The 23,153-nt window shown below is 35.2% G+C and overlaps 2 protein-coding genes across 3 annotated transcripts in view; both read right to left on the bottom strand.

Annotated features, from left to right (window-relative positions):
* Positions 1-5,093: 5,093 nt before the first annotated feature.
* Positions 5,094-23,153, bottom strand: part of LOC149563084 (uncharacterized) — a 105,634-nt gene continuing 87,574 nt past the window's right edge. For both annotated transcript variants that reach the window (XM_089826520.1, XM_089826521.1), the window contains 5 exons: positions 6,699-6,881; positions 6,239-6,426; positions 5,993-6,152; positions 5,757-5,894; positions 5,094-5,620 (listed from right to left, as the gene is read on the bottom strand). In XM_089826520.1, coding sequence (XP_089682646.1) covers positions 5,432-5,620; positions 5,757-5,894; positions 5,993-6,152; positions 6,239-6,426; positions 6,699-6,881 — 858 coding nt within the window. In that variant the 3' untranslated portion in view covers positions 5,094-5,431. The remainder of the gene's footprint in view (positions 5,621-5,756; positions 5,895-5,992; positions 6,153-6,238; positions 6,427-6,698; positions 6,882-23,153) is intronic.
* On the bottom strand, positions 19,060-20,568 carry LOC149563085 (uncharacterized). Its single transcript, XM_089826522.1, has 4 exons — positions 20,312-20,568; positions 20,044-20,196; positions 19,502-19,902; positions 19,060-19,359 (listed from the first exon to the last, which is right to left on the bottom strand). The coding sequence occupies exons 1-4, from the start codon at positions 20,523-20,525 to the stop codon at positions 19,186-19,188; spliced, it is 942 nt and encodes a 313-aa protein (XP_089682648.1). The 5' UTR covers positions 20,526-20,568; the 3' UTR covers positions 19,060-19,185.

Here is a 23,153-nt window from a genome sequence, read left to right as displayed (position 1 = left end):
GAGCACACCTAGGGTCACTAACCCCAAGACCCTGCAAGGGGCACTGCCCTTTGACCCAGCCTAGGTTGTTCTCGCAAAGGAATGTTGCTGCTTGACCCCTAGAGCATGGGGGTGCTACCCCCAAACCCCCATAGTAAAATATGGGAGGAAACCTCACCAAATGAACTGGGGGGAAATTAACTTCCAAGTCTAATTAAGCTCCATTTAACAACAATAGCTTCTTTCTTTAGTATCATAACATCATATGGATTTATCCCAAGGCATGTTCTGTTCATTTGAGCCTTGTCCCTTGCAACACCTCCTAGTGGGTAAAAACACATATATGAGTATTTATGGGAAAGGATTCATTAAATATTTGAAATACAACCTTCAATTATGTATTGTATTCATCATTAACCACTCTTCTTTGTATCCATCAAATTGTGAAATCAAGTGGAGAAATTTTTTGAGTCCACACCCAGTACGGAGCTTCTCAATTTAGACTTCTGGAGTTGAGAAACTATTGTCAGGATTATTGATCACGTGTGTTGATTAATTGCATTTTCATATTTCACTTTCAATTAGATTATAATACCTTTGATTGGCATACACACTCATGCACCTGAATTGGAATACATTCTCAAAAGAACTTGTTGAACTATGTATGCTTCCATCCACTTTAGTTCTTGAAACTTGTGATGGGTCCCCATCTCCTATATACATGTCTTCTTTAGAGATTGCTTTAGATCAACAAGGTGTTACTAGTCTTTTAGTTTTAATTGTATGGGATGATTTTTGCAAGATGTTGCACTTTTATTTATGTAGTCACACATTGCAAATATTGAACAGTCTTAACAATATTCACTTCTTATAGTAGTTACAACACACTTGCAATCACCTTATCAATGTCTTTGGAGAGTGATCGTGAGTCTTCACAATTGTTTAGATTCATTTCACTAGATTGCATCTTGACATTCTTTTATTCAAACATGTAAACAATTCAAAAATCTTTAGAGGCAAACATAGTGAGGCTTTTAAACATTGTGACAAAAAAAAAGACAAAGGGGACTAAAAAGGCTAAAAGAGATGCACATATAAATGAAACGGGCCTTGCATTGGATATCACAGTTGACCTTTGTAAATCATGCCATGAAAGCTTTTTATTGTCTTAATCATCCTTGGACTTCAAACTATCCCTTGCAAATCTAGCTACTTACAAGTCTTTTTGGATCATTCTAGAGATGAATTGCACCAAAAAAACCATTCATCAAATCTCAACAAAGTATAAAGTCCTCAATACACCAAAGTGAAAAGCTTAATCTTATTGGCAAGCATACCCATTGTAATGTCCCCAATCAGATTGCTTGGTAATTTTAGGACAATGTTTATGTAACTCCAATTGAAATGAGTTCCTTGATACTATAATGTCCCTTTTGGAACTCACTCTTCAGTTTCTTTAAATTCTCATTTTGGGGTTTTGAGAAGATCACATGAATGATTTAAAATATACATTATTATACAAGAAAATATATCAAACTTGAATAATATATTTTTGACGCATACTTATTTCATATGCAAAAAAATAAGTATTAGTACTATAGGTGTCTTCTAATAAGTTGGCAACTTGTGATATACTATTGTTTATCCACTATTGTTTCTCTTTACCTTATTTACCATTTAATATTCACTTGATATGTCCTTATTACTTTATTACATAACCCTCTTTCTTATTTATCCATTTAATAGTCTTGACTTAGTTTGAATTATTTTGAGTTCCTTACCTTTAGAATATGCTATGTATTTTATGTTCTTAGCCTCTTATATTAATGGGTTGTTTTTGTACTCAAGCCATTTTTTTATCTCATATATATTGTTGCACTTTATCTACTTTATTATTTTGAGTTCTTATGTCCTTTATCTTATTTCTAAGCTTGTCTTGTCCTCCCATAAATGTATCTTTTAATACCCGGTGCCTTCTCTTTTTAAATATTCACCCCCCATTTATACCTCGAATGATAGAAGGGACTAATGTGATGTATAAGAGCCACGTCGGTCTGACCTTATTACTTTCCATCTAATTCAAAAGTATGACTGATTAGGTGTCATGTTTATTATTTTATTATTAAAGTAATATAATTTTACATTCTTATAAAATGGTATATAGTTTTTTTTAATTAGTTAATAGCATACATATATGCTACTAGATATAATAGATATATTTTAATCATTTATTTAAATATTTATTATGAATATTTTTATTTCAATTTCCTATTTAATGCATTTAGTTATAGATATTGTTTCTATTTCACAAATATATTGATTGGGTGCTTATTCTAATTATCATGATTTAATATTAAATTTCATTATTTAGAGGGGTATTACAGTCCTCCCTCCCAAAATTGCTTGTCCTCGAGCAATTATGATTTTCGATTTGTCAATAGATTTATTTAAGTTCAAATTTGATGTTAATATTAGTTAGATGTTATGAGTGAGTCACATTTGATTTGTTGTATGTTAATTAGAATGGTAAAAGAAAGATTGATGATTGGTTAATTAATCATTTCTTGTTCAATGAGTAGATGATCATAACAATGAATTGTATCTTGATTTATTGATTCATAATGTCAAGGTTTGTGAGTTGCCTAATTGATTATAAACATAATTTATTTGATTAATCTTCCAAGTTTCAACATCTTTTTTTGTAGTTATAATTATTCATTTAATGATCTCTTTGTAATCATTAGTGTTCATTGAATTGAAATAGATTCAAGTCCTTTTGTTTTTCTTATATGACCTCTTTAGGGTATGAAAATTTCAATGTTGTGGGGTGCTAGATACTCATCTACGAATAGGCTTCCTCAAGGTATTGGGACTACATGTTTGTACCCATCTTGGACTCTTTCCTCAAGGATTTTGGAATCATGTTTTTACCCATCTTATACTCTTTCCTCAAGGCATTTGAAACCATGTCCTCACCCATCATGGAATATTTTCTCAAGGCATTGGAACCCATGTCCTTACCTATCTTGGAATCTACCTAACTCGTGTGGATTTACTCCTCTCCCTTCTTGACAATAAAATACTTTATTCATGAACTCATATTCATCATTTATGTGATCATGTCTCCATGCTAAATTATCACCCATATTCAATAATTTGATCTTTTATTGATTGAAATTCTTATGATCATGTTTACCCAATAAGATGGCAAGATTGTGCTTTGATACCACTGTAATGTCCCCGATTAGATTGCTTGGTAATTTCAAGTCAATGTTTATGTAACTCCAATTGAAATGAGTTCATTGAATGATTTCATTTTGGAGTTTGGAGAAGATCATATGAATGATTTAAAATATACTTTTTTATACAAGAAAATATATCAAACTTGAATAATATATCTTTGACACATACTCATTTCATATGCAAAACAATATGTATTAATACTGTAAGTGTGTTCTAATAAGTTGGCAACTTATGATATACTATGTTTTATCAACTATTATTTATCTTTACCTTATTTACCATTTAATATTCACTTGAAATGTCCTTATTACTTTATTACATAACCCTCTTTCTTACTTACCCATTTAATGATCTTGACTTATTTTTAATTATTTGAGTTCCTTACCTTTAGAATATGGTATGTATTTTATTTTCTTAGCCTCTTATATTAATGGGCTATTTTTGCACTCAAGCTATCTTTTTATCTCATATATATTGCTGCACTTTATCTACTTTATTATTTTGAATTCTTATGTCCTTTATTTTATTTCTAAGCTTGTCTTATCCTCCCATAAATGTATCTTTTAATACCTGATGCCTTCTCTTTTTAAATATTCACCCCCCATTTGTACCCATTATCCTCCCATTATTGTATCTTTTAATACATGATGTCTTCTCTTTTTAGTTATTCACCCCCCATTTGTACCCCAAACTCCAAATGACATAAGGGACTAACGTGATGTATAAGAGCCATGTCGGTTTGACCAACCGATTAAGTGTCATGTTTATTATTTTATTATTAAAGTAATATAACTTTGCATTCTTATAAAATGGTATAGAATTTTTTTTTAATTAGTTAATAGCGTACATATATGCTACTAGAAATAATAGATATGTTTTAATCATTTATTTAAATATTTATATGACTATTTTTATTTCAATTTCCTATTTAATTCATTTAGTTATATATATTGTTTCTATTTCACAAATATATTGATTGGGTGCTTATTCTAATTATCATGATTTAATGTTAAATTTCATTTTTTTGAGGGGTATTACACCCATATTTTTTAAAATCTATGTGAAATATATTTATATGTATCAAATTTTAGAAATAAAATTAAAGATAGTAATTGCTATCTAGCATTGCCATTTAAACTTTGTTTTACTTATAAAGATAAATAAGTAGAATTAGAAATATCAACATAATTATCATAAAGAATTTTATTTGTAATAATTATATAACACTTAAGAGTCCCAAAAGCTATTTTCTAGACAACAAATCCGACTTCCTCGCCCATAATGAAATGGCACTACACCCATGAAATTCCACTTTCAAACTATATCATATATTTAAATTGTAGGTATAGTGAGTTAACTCGTGAATCATAATTGACATTACTAGTTTATATATTTCTAATTATACTTTGATTGCGGTTGGTTTCACTTATATAACCTTCTTTGCAAATTGGTTTGAAATGACACTCAATAGGAAGAAACCAAAAAGTATGGGCTCTCTTTTGCTTACAATAATGCAATGCTCTTCTAAGACTAGAATATGTTCAATACCACACCGCTAATTTTCTTCTAATGGATAACATTATCAATAGCTAAAGGCAGCTCTGTCAATTTGAAAAAGATATTTAGTATCTATCGTGGTATTCTTTAGACGGTGATAATATTATTATTTCAAATATACTGGAATTCTCGCATTGTATGGTTGTTCGTGATATGAGGAAAGGTTTTCAAAATTAAAGGTTAAGTTATTTAAGGGAAGGAAACTAAAATTTTAGCCTCGTGGTAATTAACGGAAGTCATAAATGTACCTTCCTAGTACAAACCTATTCTCTTGAATGGAAAAAGACAAGATAAAATAACATACACAAGAGACAGAAGACAATGGAATCATGTTGTAGAAGGTTTAATCCATGCACGTCCCAACACCTTGGCATGCAATGAACTTCTGTTTTCAATTTTGTTTTGCAATTGGTGCCAAAAGTTGTTACTTCTATGTTGCCATCTTTAAAATCCTAGAAAATTATTCAGCACAGATTTTCAAATCCCATGGTATTGAAGAAGTATGATTTGAAAGCAATCAGACCATTGACATATATGACAAAAGCCAGTCAGTGTTTTATTTAAATTTGCACCAGGTAGAAGCTTTAGTAATGCCGAGAAGCAGCAATGAAATGTTTGCTGAGTGCATGATATAGGTTTTATTTGAAAGTATCTAACAAAAAATCTTGTAAGGCACTACAAAATAACTCTTCACCTGCGGCCTTTCACAAATAGGACACTTCTTTTTGATCTTCTGTCTTTTAGCACAGTTCAAACACACATCCTTGTGGCCACAGTCCTCGTATAATGCTCGCAACACTTTAGGACCAAACTTTGTATGACATATAGCACAATCTTCAGCCTGAAAGAATCAACAGAAAACCACATGATTTATTTAATTTGACAAATTTCACTCAATAATACTTACTAAATGCAACTTTTAAGAAGAAACCCAACGTTCCAGAAAAGTTTCAAATTTCGATCAGTGCAAATTCTACCTCCAGCAACACTGCTGATATGCTAGACAATTTATTTGTTTCCTGTCTGGCATTTTCGAGTTCTTTCTCGAGCTCATTTTTCTCTTCAAGCGTTCTCTGTAGAAATTGTTGTTTTTCCTTCTGAACCTTTTCTTTGAACTGACATCATATGACAAATTGGAAATAGAAATTAGTCACTAACAGAATTAAATTTTATTGAAATTCCTAGATCTGACAGCATTAGTTACAAAACTTACCTCCAAGACTTGTTTATGGTGCTTTGCTTGCAGCTCTACTTTCTTTTCGTGTAATTTTTTCTCAAGCTGAGCATACTTCTTTTCCATTTTAGCTTGCAAGTCTTTTTCAAGTCTCTGTTCTCTCAAAACTATTTTTTGCCTAATCTCAGCTAGCTTTTGCCTGAAAAAAATGGAAAACTTAGTCTCATGAAATCATATAAAACAACAAATGATTGTTTTTCTTTCCACGAGTTTGGAAATGCATACTTTTGCTCGTTCTTTTCTTTCTCAATTCCTTCTTCCAGTTCATTTTCAGTCTTCATATATTCTTCAGTTTCCTTCTCAAAATGCATTTTATTTGCATACAGCTTAGCTCTAATTTCTGTCTCTCGCTGTTGATAACGAAGATATTTCTCTTTCATAAGCTTATCAAACTTTCTTCTGTTTTCCTCCATCTGCATTAACAATGTTATCAACCAAATGTAATTTCTATCTGACATTTTTCTTTCTTTTTTGAAAAATATCTATGCAATGAGATATACACATTATAACTTAATATTACAGTCACGTGAATAAAGTATACCCAAGACGAACCGAGGTTTCTTTGACTTTGATTTCTATTTCTCGATTAAATGCTCTCGAGTACCTGTTAATGTGTATATAATCAACTTTACCTTCCTTGAAAGAAGGTAATATGTAATAAGGGAATCTGTATTCTGAAAATTACCTTCAATTTATGACATCTTTCTGCTTCATCTTGCTGTTTCCTATAATGTTGAACTTCGTCATCTTTCTTCTTCAGTTCTTCTTCCACCCGATTAACTTCAAGCTTCTCAGACTCCAATGCTTGTTTTTTTTGTTCTCTTTCTTCCTCAAGCTCTTCAATGTCTCTGCACACTTTTTTAGTTTCCTGTATTTAATTTCAATCAGAATATTACCTCGATAAAACAAAGCAAAACCAACCAGATATTATAGCCATGTAGCTAGCTTTCCATCAGGAGCAATTTGGAAAGTTACAAAAAGAGAAAGTTGTACTGATATATATATATATATATATATAGAGAGAGAGAGAGAGAGGGTGGTCACGAAAGAAAAACATTTGGGACTGTTTGATAAAATTAATTATAAAGGGAAAATTTTATGCCAGAAAGGGGACATTTAATACAGTGTCTGGATGAAATCATTAGGCTCTTCCTTTACAAATTGTAATCTACAAAAAAAGCTGTATAGCAGATACCAGAACAGAAAACTTTAATGATTACTTTGTTTGCATTAATACAAAAATCATATATTACAAGCTTGGACAGTATCAACATCAGTGCAAATTTCTGATTTCCTGTGGATCAATTTATCAAACCACCATATGTGATAATGCATATTATTTGCAAATCAAGTTAGGCTATGGGAATCTAAGAATATCAAACAAAGAAGAAAACATGGACATGTAAATATTCACTTTAGTTCTCTGTCATACCAATTATACTCATATTCCCCCCAAAAGGATCAATCTTAAAAGTTTCAAATGTATATATGAGAAACCAACATGTACTAGAATGGAACAATATTTTCATTCTAAGCTGCCCACCCTGGTTCGGGCTCAGGTTTCGGTTCAACGGTTGGGTTCGCACATTCAAACAAAATGCTTTCTTGGGGTTGGGTTTGTTTTGCGTTCGGCCATACAAAAACATATAAAACATTAAGCCTAATATACATATTTTAATTTACAATAATATTTGTAAATTTTATAAAATATTATGATGAAATTATAAAAGAAAATCAATGTTATAATTTATAAATATCAAATTTAATATAATATAATATACATAAAATTAACATATAATAAAATATTAACAAAACTATATAATGTCCCCTTTCCAGGTCAGTCATGATTGATACCTTTAAATCAACTGTAATATTCATAATAGTCATTTCAATGGTATCAATTGTAATGTTCATAATAGTCATTTCAACTATCAAATGTTATAATTATTAGGATTTAGACATTATCCAAGTTGCCTAAACACCCTCTATGGACTCTCAAAGTTTGTAAGTCCATTTCACAAAAATTTACGGAACGCTGACCCTAACCTCTATTGGGATAAGATCCATTAGATTGCATTTATACAAGCCCTTCCTTGGTAATGCTCTATTCTTCTTAGCCAAATAGTAGGATTGATATGTAGATATATATTGTTGATTTTTCTATTATAGTTGATGTTACAATCTCATTATTGTAAATGATATTAATGTTAAGAGCAAAGCATTAATGTAATTTCATTTATTAAATTACCTTTACTCTCTTCTTAAGATTTCCCTTTATCCACTTGCATTTCCATTTAATAATTAATTAGTAATTACTAAATGTCATTTACCTCTTAGGGTTTCCCTTTTAGGTTTTTCAATCTCCTTCTATAAGGATTGATCATTTGTAAATATCTTTCATTCTTTTCAGTCTGATAATATAATCTGCATATTCTCAAAGCAAAACCCTTGCCTCTTCTTTGTCTTTTCTTATCTGTGACAAATTCTTGCAACCAAGTGTTCTTTGGGTTTTATGGATTTGTATTGCTCAAATCCTTCATGGTATCAAAGTTTGCCCTATTGTAGCTTGTTCTTATTTAGAAAAAAAGATGAATGAGAGTTTGACAAAACAGATCTGACTCTTTTTGAGTATTTTTTTGTGAAAAAAGGTGGGTCTTTGGAATTCGGAGTACTTTGAGGCCAAACAGACCTCACAGTTGGATTCTGAAGATGTCAAAACCCCTATTTTTATATAAAATTTGTCGATTTTGGACAACATTGACTGGGGAGGCAAAATAAATTGCATACTAGGGTTGTACAACCTCTAGCACACATATCGAGGCATGTGTACAATTTTTTTAACAAAATTTGAAAAACGGTGGCAAACACCGCTGAGGTTATCCTATCCACAGCGGCCACCGCTGGCGATCGGCTTCACCGCACGCGATCGCCATAACTACACAACGCCTTTGCAGGCTCTTGTCGTCATGGCCTAGCCTACCACCCGCTGCTTCTCCTCCACCCGTGCGCCACCACAAGGCCACCTCTGCCTCCCCCGCCTAGTCTGCAGTAATATGGGGGGGTGCGGGGGCTTAATTTTTAGCCCTTTTTCAATTTTTGAGGTTGTTTGAATTTTTTTCTTTGCTACAAAAGCCCTTTTGGTTTTTTTTCTCTAACTTGAGCATACGGAGGCATTTTTTGGATCCGAAAGAAGCATTGAAAAGCTGATTTAGAGACGAACATGATGGTGAAGGTATTTTTTGGATTTTTTTCCAGTTTACTACTTGTTTTTTCGCTCAAAGTCAAATGATGTCTTCTACCTTCGGGGGATGTAACTTGCTCATTTTTGTTCTGTTTTTCGATCCAAAAGAAGCATTCGAAAGCTCTTCCCAAGCACTTTCCAGATGCTCTGTCATTTCACCAGTATTTATTACCAGGTATTTGTGATACTCAACTAAGTTCTTTTTGCTCTATTCTTGTATACACATTCCTTCTGCAAGCTGGGATTCGGTTTTTTGCATTATGGGATTGTTTTTCCATTATTTTCTGTTACAATATCAGTATATCAGAAAACTTCAAAACACTTTCTTAAAACACTGGCTGAGACCTGTTCTTGTCTAATACTTCTAAACCCACATAGCTATCACACATGGAAATCTACTATGCAATGACTTCTCCTTTCAAAGGGTTTGTGGTCTTGTTTAGATACTATACAACCAATATTTCAGAGTCAATATCAAACTTTGCAGCACAGGAATAAGATGGATGAAGCCATGGGTCTGATTTCTTTGAGTGTTTTAGACAGCTTACATTTCATCTGATGAGTGTTCCACTCCTCAAGAAATGTGGGACAAGTTCAAGGACTTGTTTGGTACCATCAACAAGTTCAAAACACTTCAAATTGAGGCAGAGCTTACTTCACTTGTACAAGATGTTTTTCCCCTCTATTGAGGACTTTCTCGTGAGGTTCAAACAGTAGAGAACTTTGTTACAGGGATGCAGAAAAGGAAAAACGGATAAGGAGTGCATCTATTTGATTCTATCAAAGCTTCAATGAAACTTTCAAATTTTCTTTTCTATCTTCCATTCCACTATGGATGCTTTGGGTCCCAGATTTACCATGCCCACTTTTGAGGTTTTTTGTGATCGATTGACTAGAGAGCAATCAATGCTTACAAAGTTGGATACTATCACAGGTTCAAGGACACAACCATTAGTTGCTTAGACATTTACAGGGAAGCCAAAGCAAAAGCCAAAGCCCAAGACAGATTCAATAGGCAATGAGAGTTCCTCCAAGCCTAGTCCTATATCAGATGCTCGGAAACCCGCTCCGAAGGGTAAATCTTCTAAGTCAGGTGAGTCTTCCTCTAAGACTAAGAAGTATATAGGTGATCCTTGCAGTTTTTGTGGCAAGGAAGGACATCCAGTTTCCAAGTGTTGGAAACGTCTTTAGGCTTTAGAGAAGGCCATGCAACAACATAGTATTGCTTCTCCGAAGCCACCACCTCCTCCTTCAGGGAAAGGACATGCTCTTTTTGTACAAGCATTGTCTTCTACAGCTACTTAGATTCTTGATTCAAGTGCTTCCCACCATATGACACACTCACCTGATTTGGTTACCTCTCTTGCTCAAAGTGTTACTACACAATATGCAGTTGGTGACTTTTTACAGCTTTCAGTTTCAGATTCAAGAACTATCTCTTTAGAGGGTGGTTCACTACAATATGTTTTCTTGGTTCCGGCCATTTCTACGAACCTCCTCTGTCTTTCAGATTTGTCATTCTGGCTCTGGTAAGACAGTCGAGTTCTCACCACATGATGTGGTTATTCGAGATCTCCATGATCCTAACTTGGCTGTTGCTACTGGAAGTGTTGATCCTCAATCTCACTTATATCAATTTGATGGCTTTGAGAGCTCTGATTCTACATGTGTTTCTCTTATTGCTCATGCGGACACTATGAGCAAGCTTTGGCATGAGTTTTTTGGACATGTCAACTACAAATATCTACAACAGATGAGTACACAAGAGCTAGTGATTGGGCTACCTCAGATCTCTTGTAGTGACGGTGTTTGTCAAGGTTGTGCACTTGGCAAACATCATAGAGATCCATTTCCGGCAAGTAGATCCACACATGCTAAGGCACCATTGGAGTTGATACACAATGATCTTATGTCATTCCCCACTCCATTCTTTTCAGGTGCTCGATATGTTCTTAACTTCATAGATGACTTCTCGAGACGCACATGGATGTACTTTTTGAAGTACATGTCTGATGTTTTTGATTCATTTCAAATCTTTAAGACATTTACGGAGAAGCAGTCTAGTCTTTTGTCAGGTGTATACGCACTGACAATGGCGAGGAATATGTGAATTAGTCTTTCAGAGATTTTCGAACTGAGCATGGTTTATAGCATCAGTTCACAATTCCCCATATCCCTCAGCAAAATGGGATTGCAGAAAGAAAGAATAGGACATTACGAGAGATGGCCAATTGTATGATTCACTCTCGAGCTATGAGTTCTTCATTTTGGGCTAAGGCTAGTAATTGTGCCAACTATATTCAAAATCGGATGCCTCACAAGGCATTGAGATATTTGACTCCCGATTAGGCTTAGACTCATGTCAAGTTCGTTGTTTCTACATTCCGCATTTTTTGTAGTGAGGCTAGGGCATTTATTCCAGATGCTCAACGGAAAGCCATGGAGAAGAAGAGCCAACCACTCATCTTTGTTGGCTACTATGAGTATGTGAAGGCATACATGTTGTTTGATCCTGATTCTAGAGATGTCTTGTTTCAGCGAGACGTCCAGTTTGATGAGCATTATCCTCAGATGGAGCCTCCACACTAGCTTCTCCTTGACTACCTAGTACTTCCTCTACTCCTCCACAGGATTATTCATCCTCAGAAGATCTTGATATTGATCCACCTCCACCAATTATTTAGCGACTGCCCAAGCGAGCTCGTGCTATTGTTGATGCAACAAGACCTATAGCAAGTTATCCTTTAGATTCTCATCGCACTCGTGCTCAGACTTCTAGTACTGGACTATTGATTCATGCCATTTTAGATGATCCACAGAGTTTTTCACAGATGACAGGACACTTAGAGTGGGATAGGGCCATGGATGAAGAGTACTCTTCTTTGATGAAGAACCACACATGGGATCTTTGTCCTCTCCCGAAAGGAAGAAAGTTGGTCTGGTGTTGTTGAGTGCATCGTACCAAGTATGTTGCACATGGTTCTATTGACAAGTACAAGGCACATCTTGTTGCAAAGGGTTTTTCATAGGTTGAGAGTATTGATTACTCCAAGACCTTTGCTCCTGTTGCCAAGATGAATTCTATTTGCCTTGTACTCTCTTGCAGCTTCACAGGAATGGACAGTTTATCAGATGGACGTGAAGAGCATTTTTTTGTATGGAGACCTACATGAGGAGATCTAGATGGAGCAGCCTCATGGTTTTGTGCAGGACTCTTCTTTGGTATGCAGGCTTCAAAGGTCTTTATATGGTCTCAAACAAGCCCCTCATGCTTGGTATGAGAAGATGGATTCCTTCTTGCTTGCTTCACAGTTCACTCAATGTCATTCTGATCCTACAATTTACATTCAGCATCACAGGGCTGACTTATTGATACATGTGCTTTATGTAGATGATCTCATCATTACAAGTAGCTCATCCTCCATGATACAAAGTGTTCAACAAGCTTTGAAAGAGCAGTTTGAGATGACAGACCTTGGACTTCTGCACTATTTTTTGGGCCTACAGCTTGTTCAATCTTTGGATGGGATAGCCATAATCCAGCAAAAGTATGCTCTTGATATGCTTTAGAGATTCAGCATGCTTGATTGCAAGCCTGCTCCCACACCTTTTCAGTCGAGTGTTGTTTTATCTACCACTTGCACTACTCCTACAGTGGATTCCACTTTATACAAACAGTTTGTGGGTAGTTTGTTGTACCTGACACATACACGTCCTGATATTTCCTTTGCGGTTGGACTTTTCTCTCAATTCTCACATGATCCACATGAGAGTCATTAGCAAGGTTCCAAACTATCCTTTTAGGTACATTCGGAATACTACATGTTATGGCATTCACTACACATCAAGGGATCCTCACACTATTGGTTAGACAAGCTCAAATTGGGCTGGTGATATTGATGATCGCAAGTCTACTTCTGGAATTGTTTTCTATCTTGGTTCTGGTCCTATCACATGGTCTTGCAAGAAGTAGCATGCTCATGCATTATCATCTACAGAGGCAAAGTACAAGACAGTTGTGCTAGCTAGTCAGGAGGCTTTGTGGCTTTGTCAGTCGATGATAGAGTTTGGATTTCCTTCTAATAGTCCCACATTTCTTTGGTATGACAATCAAAGTGCTATACACATCTCACAACCCAGTTGAGCATCAACGAACCAAGCACATTGAGCTTCACACGCATTTCATCAAGCATCTAATTCAGGATGGCTCTCCAAGCTTGGAGTACATTCCCACTGCTAAGCAAGTTGCAGACATCTTCACTAAACCTTTTGCATCCCCGCGGTATCTTCAGTTGCGTTATATGCTTGGGGTGAAGGAAGTTGTCCTTGGGGGATCCCAGTGATGAGTCCTTCCTTCTTTTCTTGCTCTCTTTTTGGAGTAGGGTTTTTCCCACGTCGTTTTCCCTACTCCGTTTCATAGAGATTTATTTGTGATTGGGTACCTCATCAGGCCTTGTTGCCGGGACCCAAGTTTGTTTTCAGCATTGCACTTTCCTTGCTTTTTCATGCATTGTTGCTTATCTTAAGGGGGGTGTTAGAGTAAAGCATTAATTTCATTTCATTTATTAAATCACCTTTACTCCCGTCTTAAGATTTCCCTTTATGCACTTGCATTTCCATTTAATAATTAATCAGTAATTATTAAATGTCATTTACCTCTTAGGGTTTCCCTTTTAGGTTTTTCAATCTCCTTTTATTAGGATTTATCATTTGTAAATATCTTTCATTCTTTTCAGACTGATAATATGATTTGCATATTTTTAGAGCAAAACCCTCGCCTCTTCTTTGTCTTTTTTTCTTTGTGACAGGTTCTTGCATGCAGGTGTTCTTCAGGTTTTGTGGATTTGTATTGCTCAAATCCTTCAATTAATACTACAATAGTTCCAAGCTTATTGATATATGATCAATATTGATATATATAATTATGTATATCATACAGATATAATATATCTTAGAATAATATAAGATTATTTATTTCCTTCTCCTTTTCAAGAAATCTCATTCTATTTATATTCTCCTTTATAATCATAATCCATTTGAAAAATCACACCCCTTCATAATTACAATCCACATGAAAAGTCAAAACCTTTCATAGTTACAATCCTTTTGAAAAGTCACAACCCTTCATAATCATAAATCATAATCTTTCAAAAAGTCTCAATACTTTATTAATTACAACATTTTTGAGGAGTCACAACCATTCATAATTATGCTCCTTTCAAAGAGTCACATCCTTTCAATATCATTGATACCTTTTGAGAAAAGTCACTTCCTTATTTTCTTCACATTACTTTCCTCTTTTTGCTCCTTGATTTTCCTCTTGTTCCTTCTTTTTCTTTTTCTTTTTGAAATGAACTCTCCTCTCTTTTATATCTTTTTTTAAAAGAGTCACATCTCCTTATTACATATCTCTTGACTTTTCCTTAGATTTAGTTTACTTGTTGTATTTTATATAATAATATTTATTTATTTACTTTCTACAATATTATCTCTTGTAGTCAATTTTATTTATTTATTCATCTATTGTAATTTTATTATTTTTTATTTTTATTTATTTTTGATCTTATTTTATTGATAATAGATTATATTATTTATTAATACTAATTGCCATAAATGATTTTAGTATCATTATTTATTTAATTATGTTATCTTATTTAATTATTATTAAGATTCTATCTTAAAACGGGGACATGAAAAACTAATAGATAATATTATAGTATATAATAATATTCTAAAAACCTTAAATTGTTGTTAAAGGCAAATTGCTTGACCAGTTAGTGGCTGGGGGTAATGGATGATCTTTCACACATGCACTCTACGATGAAGATGCACAAAGAGTTGGTAATGTACTAATAATTGGCAATTAGTCTATGCTATTTCTAGACCCCACTATTAGTGTTGATTCCAGTTCCTAGCAGATCGAGCATGAGGAACCTGAAATAGTTGCCCTTGGAATAATTCTCAAAATGGGTTTTGAGTAGGTGCTCCACATTCTAGAATCAAAAGATTTATAGAAGGCAGTGTGAATTCGTTCCATTAGAGGACAAGGGATAAAATGTGTTCCATTGGTAGGTTAGAAAAAACAAATTCATGGCCAAAATACAAAAAAAGTTTCAAACTCTTCACATGTCTTCCTAGGCAATCAAGATCCGGGACACTACCTAGACCCAAGGAAACCAAGCCAAGACCCCGACTTTATTCAAACCAGACCAAGACCTGATGGGCCAAGGGGAAGGCCCCAATAACATAGCTTTCATTTTAATCACCATCGATATATAAACCAAAAAATAACCCATATTGATAATCAATCAAAGCCTAAAATAAAGAAAAAAGGAGAATCACTAATTTGTCCAACCAAACCTGCATGTTAAGGATTTTTTGACAGCACCTTGAACATTAATTTTGATCCGAAAGTAAGAAGGATCAGATAGCATTCTTCATCCAGCTCAAAGATCATGCACTTCAGGAAACATTTTCAAGTGGAACTAGAAAGCTTTTCCCTTTGAATGAAAGAATGACCAATCTCCCCTAGCTAGTACAAGAGTAAAAACTTGTTCAGCCTGACAATTGGAAGTTCTTCTGTGGCTGAAGCACACTCTTCCAGGTTGAAGAAGAAACGGACAATGGACAACTTCATCAATTCACATGAAAATCCAAACAACCAAAGGATGGAAAGAAAACGGCCATCATCCTTCGTCCACAAGATAGAGGAGGAAGGGATCATTGTTCCTTCCTTAGCATACTGACAGAAGTGACATCATTTCTTCTTCTGCATATAAAACTAGAAAGTGAGAATTGATGTATTGATCATCCTTTCCAACAAGCACAAAATTGAAAACGAGGAGAAGAAATAAGTGTCCCCTCTTACTCATGTTAAGACTTGAGATATCCAAAAATGAGATAAACAAGAACCAAAGAAAGGCCAGTCAACACTTCTCCCAACTAGATCAAGATTGTTGTCATCCCTCATCCCCTAAACATTTAAGTGTGGTGAAATTGTAATGTCCCCTTTCTAGGTCACATGAGATGAGCAGAGAATCAACCTATCACTTGACTTCATGTAGGTCAACGACATGGTTAGGGGACTAATTCTAAGGGTCGTGGATCTTTGCATGGGCTCTGTGAGCCGTTTTGGACCTTCAGACAATTGTTCCTACATTTTAGTAGTATCTCCTATTTTTTGGGGAGAACTCACAACTCATTGAATGACCATCCAGGGGATCACAGAGAAGAGCAGGATCCTTGTGAGCAGTTACAGGTCTTTGGATAAATGTTCCTATTTTTTAGGCAAGCCCTTACATTTTAGGAAAAACTGGCAGTTGGCCTGCAAGACTCAACTTATTCAATGATCACAATGCCTCAGTCAGAATTCAATTTGGAGCCCTGATTTGCAAATTATGAATTCTTCAAGAAACATTTTTATATTTTCTAAGTCCGGAATTCAATAAATTAACAAGTATTATTTTCATTTTATATCAAATAAACAATAATGTTACTTTATATTATTATAATAAAGTAACAAATTGGTGGCCCCCATTGTCCCATGATGCCCGGGACACGAGTTAAGTTGATTTCAGAAACAACTTAAATTTATTAACAAGGGAGTCTAAGGGGGTTGAGAGTGACAAAAGAAAAAAGAAAAATTTGATTAAAAAAAATGCAAAGGCAACCCCAAAAACGAATCAAGGTTTGAGGCCAATAAAGCTACATAATGGAGGCCACTTGGGGCATCACAAAATCAGTTTTACAATCAACTTTGTGAGAATTGAGCTCTGCAATTCATTTTAATAGCATAGCAACTATGAGGAATTAAACTCCTTCAAGACAGGTGAATTTCGAGGATATCCCAATTCACAGAATGGAGGGATTCAATAAGAATTCCTAATTTTGCTTCAAATCAGACTCGTTACAGCACTTTCAGAGAGTCTTTTGTAGATTGGAGAGGGTTTGGAGACCTTAGAGGGCAGTTGTACCATTATTTATAGCAGTTGTACATCTCCATAGCTGGCGGTATCACCTTGGAGGCACAGATGGTGCAAAAGTCACCAATCAACTGCAGTTAGGGTCTGAAAGTTGTGGGAAATCCATCTCTAGACACCAAAAAATGGTCCATGACTATGGCCCCCCTTTGCAATGCCTTCTATGTTGTGTGTTTGATCTTTAGCATTTACGGAGATTGTGTCATTCTTCATTGACTAACACTGAAATTTGCTTAATTAATTTCTAATATTTTTCCTTGATTTGCATCATAGCCTATTGATTTGACCTAATCAACCATGTTTGAAATCAATGAATTCTTACCAAAATCAATTCTTACCCTTGTCAATTTCATCAAAATTAACTAATTTTCCCTTCTTAGGGCTGCATAATTATTACTATACCCAAAAGCTAGTTTTCATAAATAAACATAATTTATTTATCTCTTTCACCTAAGTTTCACAATTAATTAATTGGCTAATTCATAATTTGTAGAGTTTTCTAATGTTACAAATCCCAATTTCTTATTTTCAAAGAAACGTGAATCGGAATCGGATCGGAATCGGCAAGGCCAAATCGAATCGTGAATCGGCAATGAATCGGCGATGAATCGGCAAATTTGAAAAAACCCTTTAAATTTAAAGATTTTAACAATTTAAAACTTATTTCATGCACCCTTTATTGAATATAACTTAAGCACACTATAACATCATCAAATAGAAGTTAAAACTTAACATACATAAACATGGAACATAAAATCCATCACATACGTAACTATGTTATCTAAAATGTAAATTGTAGACTAGCTGAAGTAAATAGAAATCAAATGATCATAATGATTTAAATCATAGAATGTATGTAAGATGATCCATAAGACATCAAATCATAAATTTATGTAAGAATCTAAGATGAAGATCAATGAAAGTTTGAAACATATGTCTATCAATGATTCAGTATCAATATCTGTAAACAAAATATAAAAACAAGGCTCCAGCTCAAGCCTCAGGCTCATAGTCATCATCATCCTCAACATCATCCTCAAGCTCGGCTACAGCCTCAGCCTCAGCCTCAGCCTCAGCCTCTGAGTATCCAGTTTTCCTAGTAGCAAGGCGTCTAATGTAGGTCCTAGAGGACTATCGAGCCATATCTCCCGCATATAAGATGGGCTCACGAATGTCGCTAGGGCCTGTGTCTGTGCGTGCACGTGTGCGTCTACCAATGCCTGAAGAACGTGCTCTAGCTGCCTCAGCCTCTATATCCACCTGGTCAATCCACGCACGGTCTTCCTCAGTGAAGATTGGATCTACAACCTCTATGAGCCACTCTGATTCTGGATCAATCTCCTTCAGAATGATCGGAGAGGAGTCAGTGCCCAAAATCTGTCTGATCCTAAGACGGAGGTTGTAATGAACGAAGACAAGATCATTCAACCTCTGCACTGTCAACCTGTTTCTCCTCTTCGAGTGGATGTGCTCGAACATGGACCAACTGCGCTCACATCCAGAAGCGCTGCTTGGCTGACTCAGAATACGAATGGCAATTTTTTGAAGTTTTGGGGTTGTGGCCCCAAACATTTGCCACCATCTATCTGAAATAAGGGAAAATAAAAATAATTAGTCTCATTTACAAATTACAAATTACAAGTTAACTCTAAAATTACATAATCAACTTTAAGTTTAGAATCTAGATTCATGAACATTGAATATATTATTTAATTTTTACCTGGCTGTATTGTTTCCAGAGCATCTATGGCTACCCTGCTAGAGAAAAGTGGCCCTTCTTTATTATTGAACTTATCAAGCTCAATAATTGCAGCATTGCTATCCTCATCAGTACTCAACCTCTGGATCACTGTATATAATCCGGTGAGAACCTCCTCATCCGCCTTGAAGTCAGGACGGAAACGAAATGCCGAATTCAAAAAGTAAGCTGCTGCATGGATGGGTCTGTGGAGCTAATTCTGCCATCTCCTATCAATGATGTCCCAAATAGGGGCATACTTCTCCTGCACTCCTGCATACTGAGCTCTAATGGCCTCCTTGGCCCTATCCATGCCCTCATATATGTAGCCCATAGAGGGCTTCTCTCCATCAGCAGTTCGTAGGAGAGATACAAGAGGCTCAGTGGCCTACATATAAAGTAAAACAAAAATTTCAGTCAAAACTTAAACATAGAATAATTCAATAATATAACTTAAGGTAAAACTAAATCATTAAACAGTTAGCATAGTAAACTGTAAAATATTAAATGTTAAATTGCAATAAAATTACCTTAAGGATTTCTCTAGCAAGTTTCCAAAAACCATCATCATCAAATATGCAATCCACCACATCTATCCCTGCAGTGGTCGTAGCATAGGAAGATGAAATCCACTCCCGCCCAACAAACATGCTCCTCAAATCATCCCTTGATGTCAACAAGGACTGCAAGGTGATGAAATTCGAGGCAAACCTCGTGATCCCTAGACGAGCTAACTCTTTGTCTCCTGTGTACTTCCTCATTGTGCTAAGGACAAATGAATGATTATAAATAAACTTGCATATGTTTTTTTCCCTTCCCACACATGACTTGACCCACTCAAGTTTGCCAATTTCCTCCAACATGAGGTCAAGGCAGTGTGCTGCACAAGGGGACCAAAATATGGTGGGGTGCCTCTCCATCAAAAGTTTGCCTACAACAATTTTAAGATAATTAGAAATTCAAATTTCAAACATGTTAGAACTTAAGAAACTTAGAAATTCTAAGTTAGAATTAGAAAAAGTTCAAAATTCAAATAAATTTATTTTCAAAACTTAAAAAGTTAAAAGTTTACCTGCAGCAACATAACTTGCTGCATTATCCGTCACCACTTGCACCACATGTTGTTCCCCCACCTCTGCTATAACTTCCTCAATAACCTCACATAAGTATGTGGCGTTTTTTACATGAGCAGAAGCATCAATGGATTTGAGGAACATGGTATATCCTACAAGTAACAAAACAACGAATTATAATTACTATTAGCAATCAACAAATCAAAATTTGAAATAGTCAATCACGATTCAAAATTATGTATGTAGGAAAGTAGAATGATCAATCACCTCCACAGGATACAAGAAAATTGAGGAGTGTTCTTCCCCTCCTATCTATCCAACCATCAGTCATGATGGTGCAACCCTTTTCGATCCACTCCTTTCGGTTGTCCTCAAGCTCATGCCTCATATCCTCAACCATTTCCTCCAGGAGGTATCCACTCAACTCAGCCTCAGTTGGGGCTTTAAACCCCGGACCACAAATGGTAACTGCATCTATCATGTTCTGCCAATAAGGAGTCCTGTCACAAATAGATAATGATATTGATTAGAAATTTAGATGTCAAAAACTAAAATCATAAAACAAGTAGATATAATTAAAGTTTTACTTTTACTTTTAACTTTAACTTTGAAGATAACAAAGAAAAAAGAATCAATTCCCTGGCTGCAATAAATGGAATGTTGCAAAAGTACCAGAATTTGCAAATCTCTTTTCTGGCAGCATCATGAATCTCCTTGTTCAAACCCATGCCCTCAAGCGTGGGTTGGGAGCCAGGAGTAGTGCGGGGCACAAAGTAACTATCCATTCTGCTTTTCCGCACTCTAGGCCGCAATAGGTTGGTGTTGGACTCTGTCTCAGTATGAGACCGACTACCACTAACACTCACATGAGCACTAGCACTAGGATGAAAAGGAGGCCTAGAAGAACCCTCTCCAACACAACCTACAGATGCGGAAGCTGATGCAGATGCACTTGCAGATGTAGATGCGGTTGCGGATGTGGGAGCACGGGAGCCAATACCTCTTAACCCTTCAAGTTGCATTTTCTTAGTCAACTTGTCTTGTTCAATTTTTTCTAATGCCACTAAACAAGAGCATTTTGCCTCAGCGGTTTGTTGAGTGCAAACTGTGACATCATGGCCAGGTATGCCAGCAATGTGGTATTTCAATCTATAGATACCTCCCGAATTTATTTTTTCTTTGCAAAATATACATTTTGTTTGATATTTGGTTCTCCCAGGAAACTCTTCATTATATTTCCAGCATTCATCTTTTTTACCCATTGTGGAAATTGGAAAATGAAAGCAAAGGGCTGCTGCAATAAAAAAATTCATGTAAAAAATCAAAGTTTAAAACTAATAAACAAAAACTACAAAACAACAAACCCTAGTTTGCAATTTAGTAAAAATAAAAAACATTCAAGATTTGCAAATGAACACTAAAAAAATTTAACAAAAAATGCATACTACACTAACATGTAAAAAAAAAAACCAACACTTACCTCTTGCAAATGAGTTGAGTGTTGATATTGACTCCTTAATGCTCCCAATGCAATTTATGGCCTCCCCAAATGGACTTCTGATCTCTTTGGTGCTCTTCCTTCTTGCCGGTTGGAAACCTATGGATTCTCTTTTCTCTTCTTCTCTCTCACTCTTCCTCTCTTCTACTCATACTAAGCAAATAGAAGGCTCTTTAGGGTTATAACAAAGAGGAAAGTCAACTTAGAAAGCAAATAAAACATGTGTTTTTTTTTAAAAATTGAACTTTCTATCCTTGCTGCCGCAGCCGATTTCTGGAGATTCACGATGGCGATTTTGGCGATTTTTGCCATGAATCGCCGATTTTGGCGATTCAGGCGATTCACAAGAAAAAATCGCTGCCACCGATTTCCGATTCCAAAAAAATCGGGAGCCATGAATCTTATCACGATTTCGGCGATTTCATGGCGATTTTTGGAACTATGGCGACAACTGACTTTTCGAATTTAAATATTCCCTCACTTTTTCACATGGAATTCAATCCCTTTAATTAGTTTTCACTTCATTTCTAGCCTCCATCTCTTACACCTTCCCTTCTCATTCTTCATACTAGTTTAGTCTCTCTCTTCCAAACTCCCCTTTGATTTATGCATACTAAATTGCACTTCAAATCTTGTCATAGTTCGTCATAAACTATGACATTCCCAATTGTTCTCAACTTGCCAATTGGGTAATTTGCCCTCGAATCTCTCTAAATTGGGCTTAATTTCAATCAATCCAAAAAACCACAATCTTTCAAAGCTTCTCATTATCAAGTCAAATTGCCTTCATAACTGAGCTACATCAAATCTTTTGAAAAGCAAGGTATTGGAGGATGTTGAAGGGAGTTGTTGAATCTATTTCAATCTTTTATGCTTTTCCTTCATGGATTTAATGTTAGGATAGGTTGATTTATTGTGTGCTTTTAGGGTTTGTGGTTGCTCTAGCATGCAAATGTTCTTTTTTCCTACACTACATTTGGTGAACTTGACATAAAAATGCAAGACCTAAACTCATTTTGGTGTCAATTTGATGTGTTTTATAAGAACATGAGGAGATTTGCACACTTGGGAGAAGTTTTGTGCACTCGGCTTCTATTCTGTCCACTTGGTCATCTAATTTGTGCACTTAGTCTTGATGAGTACTTGGCCCTAGATCTGCCACTTAGGCTGAGTGTTGCAGTGCTGGGAGTGTTGTTTTGTTTACAAGGTTTAGGCTTTAGTTTGTGTACTGCATGTGTTCAAATTTCAATCTAGTTGATATATATGGCTAAAATGAACCTAAAAATAGCAAATCAAGTTAAAATGGACACTCACATTTGATTTGGGCTCAAAAAAGAACTATCATCTATTTTAGGGTTTTATACAAATCTGATTCAATTAGGTGATTTGGATCAGGGGTTTTAATTGGCTTCAAATTCTCAATCAGATTAATTAAATGGCTTAAGTGAACCTTTGTATTGTCAACTACATATGATTAGAAATCTAATTAGTTCAGATTTGGGCATTTTTTAGCGAGTTGGTCTGTGACCTGCATAATTGGACCTCTCTACTACACAATTGGACCACTATACTGCTGATTTGGACACCCAAACTGCACAATTGGATTTTGCC

The sequence above is a fragment of the Cupressus sempervirens genome, chromosome 4 (genome assembly GCF_028749045.1).
Source record: "Cupressus sempervirens isolate cs-2001-9-10 chromosome 4, ASM2874904v1, whole genome shotgun sequence".
NCBI classification, from domain to species: domain Eukaryota; kingdom Viridiplantae; phylum Streptophyta; class Pinopsida; order Cupressales; family Cupressaceae; genus Cupressus; species Cupressus sempervirens.
The sequence above is the reverse complement of the archived record's forward strand: the minus strand, read 5'-3'. Positions and strand labels throughout refer to the sequence as shown.

Bases quoted from the DNA above. Each gene is read 5' to 3' on its own strand.
- LOC149563085 (XM_089826522.1), bottom strand. From the start codon at position 20,525: ATGATAGATGCAGTTACCATTTGTGGTCCGGGGTTTAAAGCCCCAACT. The intron at 20,197-20,311 runs GTGATTGATCAT...TGTTACTTGTAG, and splicing joins TTTTCTTGTATCCTGTGGAG to GATATACCATGTTCCTCAAA. The intron at 19,360-19,501 runs GTAATTTTATTG...CTTTATATGTAG, and splicing joins TTGCTAGAGAAATCCTTAAG to GCCACTGAGCCTCTTGTATC.